At 36.5% G+C, this 10,000-nt stretch overlaps 3 protein-coding genes across 3 annotated transcripts in view; 2 read left to right on the top strand and 1 right to left on the bottom strand.

Moving 5' to 3' along the window:
• LOC113823197 (uncharacterized) overlaps positions 1 to 3,446 on the bottom strand; it is a 13,339-nt gene extending 9,893 nt beyond the window's left edge. The window contains exons 1-2 of the mRNA XM_070134306.1: positions 3,270 to 3,446; positions 1,003 to 1,122 (exon numbers count right to left, since the gene is read on the bottom strand). Of these exons, the coding sequence (XP_069990407.1) occupies positions 1,003 to 1,122; positions 3,270 to 3,370 (221 nt within the window). The 5' untranslated portion in view covers positions 3,371 to 3,446. The remainder of the gene's footprint in view (positions 1 to 1,002; positions 1,123 to 3,269) is intronic.
• A 1,932-nt stretch (positions 3,447 to 5,378) lies between these two features.
• On the top strand, positions 5,379 to 8,590 carry LOC138865057 (uncharacterized). The gene is made up of 3 exons (XM_070134307.1): positions 5,379 to 6,045; positions 8,010 to 8,206; positions 8,438 to 8,590. Exons 1-3 carry the CDS (start codon positions 5,853 to 5,855, stop codon positions 8,573 to 8,575), a joined length of 528 nt encoding a protein of 175 aa, XP_069990408.1. The 5' UTR covers positions 5,379 to 5,852; the 3' UTR covers positions 8,576 to 8,590.
• Positions 8,591 to 9,511: 921 nt separating this feature from the next.
• LOC113823195 (longitudinals lacking protein, isoforms H/M/V) overlaps positions 9,512 to 10,000 on the top strand; it is a 3,627-nt gene continuing 3,138 nt past the window's right edge. The window contains exon 1 of the mRNA XM_070134308.1: positions 9,512 to 9,626. The gene's annotated coding sequence lies outside the window, so the exon portion shown is untranslated. The remainder of the gene's footprint in view (positions 9,627 to 10,000) is intronic.

The raw sequence follows: 10,000 nt of genomic DNA on the forward strand, positions 1-10,000 counted from the left end.
AAATTTGGTGTGCGGAAAGTTCACCAAAGTGCAAATCTCGAATTCAACGAGAACCCAAGTTTTATCCATTTTTTACAGTCGTTTTAATAAATTTTACCGAGATGTTTCAGTGGTTCACATCGGTACCGGATCCGAGACATGATCATCTGAACTGTTGCTAGAAATTGAGGTTTTGGTCAGTCTGCGGCGAGTATATTACTATTGTAATGACCAGAAACATGTCATAAATCTGTTTATTTGTGAGAAGGACAGACCTATAGAAAGATCGTGAAATTTAGTAAAGTTAGCCCTTCAATTTGTAACCCATTTTCTATACTCGTTTTGAGGGGTCAGAGCGCATTATTAATTACGTAAACCAACTTGTGCTGATTACATTAACAAAGCATAATCCACAATAACTAATGTATTTCTACAAGGAAAAAATACTATCACAAGCAAAATCAATGCCCATTTACTATTTCTATATTTCAATATTTGCAACTTTAATTCATTGAACAAATATATATATTAACATTTGAATAATAGGTTTCGTTAATTAAACCTTGTAAAATGCGCAAAGTCGGGTTGATCAATTGGTTAAGTTTGGGTCAATTGATTAGTTTTTTTTAATTATTATTAAAGCCAAGAATTAGAGGAATGAGACGATGCGCACATACAAACCTCGTCTTGTAAAACTCACTAAAAACTATTGTGACGAATATAAACATAAGAAAAGGTTCTATAAAATTCCGGGTTTAGTTCTCATTTCCAAATACCATATTTAGTGAAACAAAACATGTCTTGGAATTCACCAGTCATTCGATTCCTTGTACAACTAACCTAGAACCACGCCAGAATCCGTTATTTTACCCCATTATTCAAGGAATAATTCGAGCAATTTCAACAACCTTCCATTACATCCACAACCATCCTTTCCAACAATTCGACTCGCTCCATATCCATCACCTTGCCATGTTTCTCTTTATCTGATGGACGTTCAAAACCCATTGCAGTAAAACTCACCGGCTTTTCATGTTTTCCCAGAGCTTCTTCGTTTGCTTGACGCTTCTGGGAGGTCCCAGAGCAGCAGCATTGAGGGCGCTGGTGATGTCCTCCCATGCCTTGGCCTTGGGAAGTGCCTTTCTGCCGAGAAATAATAGGGTTTAGGTATATAATTTTGTTTTTATATATACACGCATTCACACGCGCACGCACGCTCGAACGCTCGCACGCACGCACGCACACGCACACGCACACGCGCGCACACACACACACACACACACACACACACACACACACACACACACACACACATACACGTCAGTTCATTCCGTTTTTTTTTTTAAATAATGACCGTATGCTCAGGGAAATTGAGCAACGCAAACCAATTCTTGACACAATTTTATTCTGCTATATCCGTCACGGTTGCAGGGAGTCAACGTAACTTTAGGGCTGTCAACTTTAAAAAATTGCGTTCTTATCCTCTTGCCTTACTTTGGTATACCAGTAGATTTTTTGCGGTATTCCTTAGTAGAGGATTTTGTGCTTAAAAGTGTGGATTTCACAATTTCTTCAAGAATACGACCATATATGACGCGTACCTTCGTGAACGGATACGATACCCATACTCCCGTATTTTTAACAATCATTAAAAGAGCAAATTTAATCGTGAAAGTTCAATTCTGAAGTAGTACCCTTGCAGGAGTTTGGAAAAAATGGGAAACTACCTAAAAACAACAAATTGACGAGGTAGTCCTAGTAGATAGGTCGTTTCTTGGTGTTTAAGTTTGGTAAAACTAAACTCCTTTTTCGTATGAAAAGATGTTCATTTTGAAAAGGTTATATTTATTGAGATAATTAGTATAGTGTATACTGGGTCGGATATGGTGTGAGGTTAATACTCAAAATACAATACCGATATAATTCATGTTTGCTTATTTTGCATGAATGGGTAGGCCTATATACGCAGGGTTTGATATATATATATATATATATATATATATATATATATATATATATATATATATATATATATATATGTGTGTGTGTGTGTGTGTGTGTGTGTGTGTGTGTGTGTGTGTGTGTGTGTGTGTGTGTATGTGTGTATGTATATACATTTTTTTTTTCTTTTTTACCAAGAATTTTCATATAGAGATACTTTATCATTTGTGAGTTTTTTTTAAGGGGTTAGGTCAAGGGTGAGTTAATTATCATCTGAGTATCCCGTATTTTCGTTTCAGAGAGTTGGAAACCATAACTAAATGATATGGGAATGCTAAGGGATTTTACACCTACGGAATTTCCATCGCAAATTACACACACACACACAAACAATAATAATAAAATCGTTTAACACTAATTATTTAGATTCTCACAATCGAGTACCAGTCATAAACAACACTTATCTCGATTATTTTAATGTTTGGGAGACAGCACCACGTTTTGTCCAAAAAAATACCTAAAGGACCTTTTTATCTGTGCATAAATAACAGGTCACGTAACAATCAACAACCTTGGAGATAAATCAGACGAGAATTTGTAAAGCTACAATATAAGGGGGTTGATGTTAGTTGGCCTTTGCCAGTGCGGGGGCCAGGAAGATTGTTTTTTTCCCGAAGTATAAATAAAGTACTTTTTGATGCTTGTAGTTTTCGAAATTAGACCGAAATGAATTATAAATTATGCTGTGTACCCCCACCCCACCCCACCCCATGAAAAATAAAATCTACCCTAATCTGTTTTTTTAATATAACAGAAACCAATGCTTATTGAGCCGAAAGAATAGCCATGGATGTCATTCCAAGGATGCTATCTAAAAACAGTTTTGGTTCACATAGGTCAACTATAATGACAATATTGGTGGTGCATCAAGGGATTGCTGCAACCCTCCCTGCCCAGACCAAGACGGAGCTTGTCAAACTCCAAGGAATGCTGTCCTAAAATATGGAATCAATTCTACCTCTAAAACACTACTGATCTTGATAGGAAATATGATAAAAGTACTGTAGGTATTTCCTTGTCTTTGCTGGATTGCAAAGGATAATTTTGCACCAGTATGGAACCTGCGCTGCTGTCTGTGTATAAGTCCACTATATGCAGTATACCGTATAGTGAGTAACTGATGTATATTTCTTTTGGTTGTATTTCACCCCTTTCGTACTGTGATCGAAAGAAAATTAAGGAAAGAAAATGAATAATAAAAAAAACTATATGAATCAGACTGGATATATCGGTTGCGACCTTGTTCTTTGAGGGTGTTATTATGAAATTAAATGTCATATTCAACTTACTTTCCTTCAGCCTTCTTACTTTGAAGAATTGATGCTCTCTCCTTAAAAAGAGAGATTAACAGAAGTCGTTCATCAGACGAGGTGTGTTGTTGGCGAGACATGCTGGACGTGGAAAGTAAACAACCCGCTTTCCAGTTCTTGCGCTATTTCAAATGCCTTTTATGTGTCCCCAAAATCCATCTTGAATTCTGAATATCAAATAATAGAAAGATATACATATGTATATTATCTTTTAAAATAGTAACAGTATCAAAATGTAAAAATTCACAAGCTATATATTGTTTTTTTCACACAAATTCGAACTTTATTTGCCACTATTGCCAACTGCTTAATAACTAATGCGTATATTTTGATATAACTTTTGTTGACTTTCCTAAATGCTCGATATATTTATAATTGGGTCAAGAAAAGTATAGACAACCATTTTGATTAGCACCCTGCATATATGTACACATCGCACAGGGATCTGGTTTATGCAGGGTGCTAATGAATACTATTGTCTATAATCTTCTTGACCCAGTTATAAATATATCGAGATAATAATTAAGACCTGGTGTAGGTCTGGTTATCTCTCTGGCTTTCCTCAGCTCCCCACATTTCCCATCCGAGTACATTTCCGACCAGATAGCCAATCAGGGTTCAGGAACCATGTGTACATATAAGCCTGTTGAACTACATCTTCACGCTCTTGTACGAAATCTATGGGGGATGAGGGCAGGCAAAGATAGACAGACCTTGACCTGAGTAGCGTCTGTTTTTTTCCGGAGTGTTAATAAAAAGGAGCAAGGGTTCATAATTTTGCGGATATTTTGTGTAAGTATAATATATATATATATATATATATATATATATATATATATATATATATATATATATATATATATATATACATATACATATACATATACATATATGTCCACAGGCGCGTGCGCACGTTTCAAGTTCTACTTTCATGTAGGCTACATATATTGAACGCAATGACGGACGGACGGACGCGCACGCACGCACCCACACCCACAGAGTTGTATTCAAATATATATAAATCATGCAGAGGTGGGTACAAGGTCTATCCCAGGGACGCCAAAATCAAAAACCCCTCGCGGGACGCTTTTCATTTCAGCTGCAGTCTTGAGAGCTGGCAAAGGATTAAGATTTATCGTACTTACCTACACAGGAGGCCGATCCAAGATTTTTGCAAAGGGGGGAGGGGGGCACACATGCAGGTCAAAATCAAATCACGATTAGGCCATGAGAATCAAAGTTCCTTTTTATACGACCACCGCCCGCAGGTTACGACGATGTCTGCCAAAGAATTCCATTATTTACAATAAATATCATTATTCCCCCTAAAAAAGTCGCATAACACACCAACCGCATAACACACCCCATGCATCCACATCGTTGAATCTGCACAATAAACGTAACTTGCACTTCACCTGCAATACCGTCTGCCATCATTAGCGAGATATGCTGTAAATGCTTGTAGAAATAAATATGTACAATAAATAATGAAAAATAGCCCATTCGGTTTCCATTTTTGCCCGGACGCAAAACAGGAACTTCCATTCTCGTGGCCTTACCGGAGTCGCTATGTGCTGTGCAGGTTTTCAGGAATTGCTGAACATTGAAGGTCGTTAGATATGAACATTGACAGGGCTGTTTCGTTCAAAAGCTTCGGCTGAAAAAGAAATTGCTCCAAAAATAGGGGGACGCCGGGAGTGCCGCCCATTGAAACCGCGCCTGCTATACTGTTTTTTTTTTAAGACACTAATGGCGACTATCCCAAGGTTCATGAGTCTGACATCCCAGATATAGACCTTGGGTGGTTATAAATTAAATGGGGCTGTGCTGTGGCAGCGAAAGCAGTGGCCACACGAGCGATTTATATGATTCCTCATTCTTTAAATATTTATTTGGCTTCTTTATGTAATTTGGTAATAGAAACTACGATCCCTCCGCCAATCATATAATACTTCATTGCACTTGAAACGGCTAACCAGGTAGAAATAAACATGGTAGCGAGTTCTTTTGTCGCGATAAAACCTTGCCTAAATGAAATTTTATATATACTATTGGTAGCAATCTCTCTGGAAAACCTTTTTCTTGATATCTTGGCTCTCAAAATTTCAAATGCAGGGACATTGCCTCAACTTCTTGATGACCGCATTTAAACTTTTTGGTCTCGATTTCTTCAGACGTTTATTTGTGACGAAATACAAGCAACTTTTACAGAGCATGGAAGACCGAAGAGTCTATAAACAATCCCCGACTCGCCAACATCAATTGTATTCCATGGAGAAATAAATACCTAGAAATGTAAATACAATGTGGGTATTGAAAATCATGTCTAATTGAAAAGGTTCTCATTATAATTGCACCTGCAGTACCTCTTAAAACAAAGTATAGACTCTCGCCGTTCCCTAATCGCCAACCCCCAACGAATCTCACACCTCTGCACAATCGCCAACTAAGTTCACACTGGAGTACTTACAAGCAGTATCGACTGGACGAAACCTTTTTACTCCAACCTTACTCTGCCTGCCATTTATTTCTCGTCACAAATACAATACGTAGGACACAGGAATGAACATGGATAACGAGGTTAATTGGACAAAGAGCAGCATAAGAGCGCTCCTCGAGAAGGTGAAGGAATTCCCTTGCATCTGGGACTTCGAATGCCCAGATTTTAAGTCGAAACTTATCAAAAGGGATTCCTACCATCGCATATGTGATTCCATGAGGGCGGAATTCGTCGAGATGAAGGGCCTAACTGTAGGTATGTTGTGTTATTTTGTTATTTGTGCTTTACTGTTATTGTGATAATTGGTGGTAGTAGTGACATGGTTGTACTAGCAGTAAATTTGATCTTGGCATTGTGTTTCATTGAAAAAAAATATATAAATTATTTTGGTTTATTTTTGATAAGAATAGGTCAGCATTGACAAGCTGTAGATGAGATCCAGGTAATTGCTACAAAGATCGCATAAAACTACAAGTGCATATGGATATAGAATATTAAGATTCAAGGACCAATGCGTGTACAATAACCAACAATTCAACTGGGTAAATCTTTACATTATGGATGCACTCACCAAAGACTAAGTACCCAAGAGTACATCACCAAATCTGTTCAATAATCTAAGTTGCACCTGAATATGCATGCCAGACTGCCTGAGTTGAGGGTTGATTGGGGTCTCTGCCCTCCAACGCTCCCAGGGAAACACCGTCTTCACCATGGCAAGAACTGAAACTTGGGAGCACCATGCTGACTAGGGGTGTGAGCCGCACTTTCCGCAGTTTTCTCCCTTTATTTCTCATATCACCATTTGTGTTTGCAGATTATTTCTTGTATTGACAACTGCAACTTTCTGTATTCAATAAGAATACCATCTTCAATTTGCTCTAGCTTAGTGCACCCTTACACTAAAGATTAAACTAACTCTATAACCAGTTGTAAGCCTTTCTGGTATTTATCATTAAGTAAAGAGTCAGATAATTCATTATTCCTGTATTATGTTTTTATTGTAATTTTGTTAATTCTTTTTAGTACAGATGCAATCGCCAGAGATAATATCCCCAACTTGATGTCAAAAAAGTTAGTCATCAATCTAAGTTACAATGACTGGGTGGATGGGGGGCACCCCCCCCCCCCCCGGAAACATTGTCTTCACCTTGGTGTTCCGGGCAAGATAGAGCTAAAACTCAGAAGCACAGACTGCACTTTGGCTGAGAGCAACGCTTTTGGTGATCTTTTACCTTTATTTTTGGCATTACCATTCATATCTGCAGATTATTTCTTATATTAACGACTGCAACTTTTTGTTCTCTACAAGAATATAATTTTCAGTTAACCTAAAATTAGAGCATCCTTACTGTAATGATTAATCCTAACTTTAATAAAGAAAGTTTAGTTTTTAAATTAAGGACTGCACAAGATTCACATGATCTGGATGGTCTCAATACTTTTGTTGCAGTGGCAAAGAAAACAATTCCCTCACAGATTTTGGTAAATCTTTGTAATTTTTGCCACACTTTGTTTTCAATACGGAAATACATTTTCCTATTGTTTTTGGTGATTTTGGAAGAATTCTGACCATCACATCGATCGATATCGCTTGTAAGCCTATTTCCAAAATATTCCATGAGAGCTATTGGTGCATTCCAAGTGGTTTCAGGTGTTGTTTCATATTGGAATCAGATGTGATTATCATATTTGTATCCTTTGACTGCCTAGCCCTACCTAACCTAACCAAACCTAACCTGGCTTCATTCAGCCTTATCTAACCTGGCTTCAATTCTGCCGTTGCCTTGTGGATTCTGCTTAACTCCTTTCCCTTAACCTTGCAAGTACATCTCCCCCAGAGTGATTAAGAAATGTGTAATTGCATCTTAACCAGTGCAAATAAGTGAAATTTGGTTTTAATGTTTGTAAGTAATCATTTCCAGCAGATAGTTATTTGAGGAAAGATGTTGGGAATTGAATGATTAATAAATTAAAAGTACTTGCTTGCTGTAGTGTTGTGGTGAATGTAAAATAATTCCCTATTATTCTAGGAGAATATAAATTGTATAGGAATACTGGCCTTATGTGTGTGAGCACTGAGGAAATCTATGTACTATCTATGTACTATGTATTATCTATGGCACTGAGGAAATCTATGTACTTGTTAGTGGTTTCTATAGCTATTAAGAATGTAAAACAAATGTTGTTCTTAAAATAAAAATCCTAACATATTCCAGATCATGCAAAGAATAAATTCAATCATTTGAGGACATACCACCAGAGGGAACTCAAAAGGCTCAAAAATATGCCTGGTGAGTCCGGGAAACAGCAGAGCTCCAGATGGGAATACTTTAATCACTGCTCCTTCATGCACCCAGGAGGGAGCTTGTACAGAGAGGAGAGTAATGTGAAACTCACTCCGAGAGAGACAAAGGTGAGGCTTTCTTTCTCTCCCATTTGTTGTAGAATTTTAGGGTGTACCGTTAAATTCAATGATAGATGTCTTACTGAATTGTTGCCTCTTGTTCTCTAGACTAGCTGCATTAATTTAGTCTCCATCATCATTTTACCAAGACCTAATATCAAGATTAGGTTCTGTGTTCAGATTATTAAGGCTTTGATTATAGCATCTTATAAGAGATGTAGATTGATATGATTATTACAGGGAATGCATCCTGACCAGGTGGAGGAAAATGCAAGCAAAAAGAGGAAACTTAGCCACAGTGAATTCAGTACAGCTGACACTGTGCAGTTAATGGAAAACAGACCTGAGGCTGCGACCAGACCCATCCTGCCTTGGTAATTGTGTTTAACAATATTCAATCTATATGTATGTTTGTGTATATATTTATTTATTTATTCATAAGTGCTCATATAACCCTTGGCTATTATGCCCTTTTTTTGAACAAATAAATAAACCAATGAAAGAAAAAAAAAGAAAACACAAATATGCTAACAGCATTTTCACTTATTATATATTTTCCCCTAAAGTCCGCCCCAACAAAAAAAAACTTGCTTAGCAATATTACAAGTGAGAACAGAGAATATAAATTAAGTAACTAAATGTCAGCTTTATGGAAGAGCTGAAATAAAATAAATGCTGACACAATGAATCCTGAATATATTGAAAACATTTTAGAATTTCACTTAAAAGCCAACAGACACCTTGCTGGTCTGCATCCTGCTTATCAGAACTGATTATGCACTTCAAGCAGACATTGTACTAATTTTTATGGATTTTCCATGCACATTAGCAGAAGGTTGTTGAATATTAAAGTAAGAGTGATAACAGTAATTTGTAAGAGTGAATAGAATGACCTGACCAGTTTTCTCCAGTTCAGAAAGTAATCTTTGATTTATCTGGAAAATGGGATTTGCTTTTGCACAGTTCTTTCTTTCCCTTTTTTGTTTTCCTTTCTTTTTTACCAATAACTAAAAACTGTTTTTTATTGAGCTTTGAGATTTTAAAAAGGTAGAGAAATTAAAGGATGGAAGTTTGGAATTCCTACCTCGGTAAGAAAATCTAGAAAGTGGCCTTAGCAAGGTCGGTCCCCTTAAGGTCTGTTTAAATGGCAATTCCAGCAGGCATAGATTAACAGATATTGAAGACAATCAAGGGTATAAGTTCTATACATGTTGTAGTATTTATTATTTATGTACCTTGCATGATTCTTTAATATATGAAATTGGAAATATGGCAAAACCTTGGTCAGTTTTTAGTGTGGCTGTTATGAATGCATTTTTTTAGTTTGAAAAATGTGAGCTTTTTCTTTCCAGCCAACCTTCACATAATAGCCAGACAACGTTTACGACATTCAGACCAAGAACTAACAAAGACCAAAGAGCTGATAGATGTAAGTAGATGTTAACTCATTCCTTTTTCCATCTTTCTTTGTCTTCTCTAAACTGTAGGACATGCAATCGTTCAGTCATTAGCTCATATTTTGATTCATTGGTGCCAAATTTATGCACTGTTAATTAATGTAGTTTTATGTCAAAATACTTCTTGTTGCAAGGAATCAGTAATTTAACCTCAGTTGCCTACCTTCTTGAATTTTTGGAATTTTTTCTTTTCTTTTATCCACATCATTAGTATTTCTTATCATTATAATATTTATTATCATCATTATCATCATCAATGTTATGGTTGTAACTTTACCAACAATGACAATTGTGATAGAAAATAAAACATTAATGCAAAAAAATTTACAAGATAGGGTAAAAACTG

Source organism: Penaeus vannamei, chromosome 19 (genome assembly GCF_042767895.1).
Source record: "Penaeus vannamei isolate JL-2024 chromosome 19, ASM4276789v1, whole genome shotgun sequence".
NCBI classification, from domain to species: domain Eukaryota; kingdom Metazoa; phylum Arthropoda; class Malacostraca; order Decapoda; family Penaeidae; genus Penaeus; species Penaeus vannamei.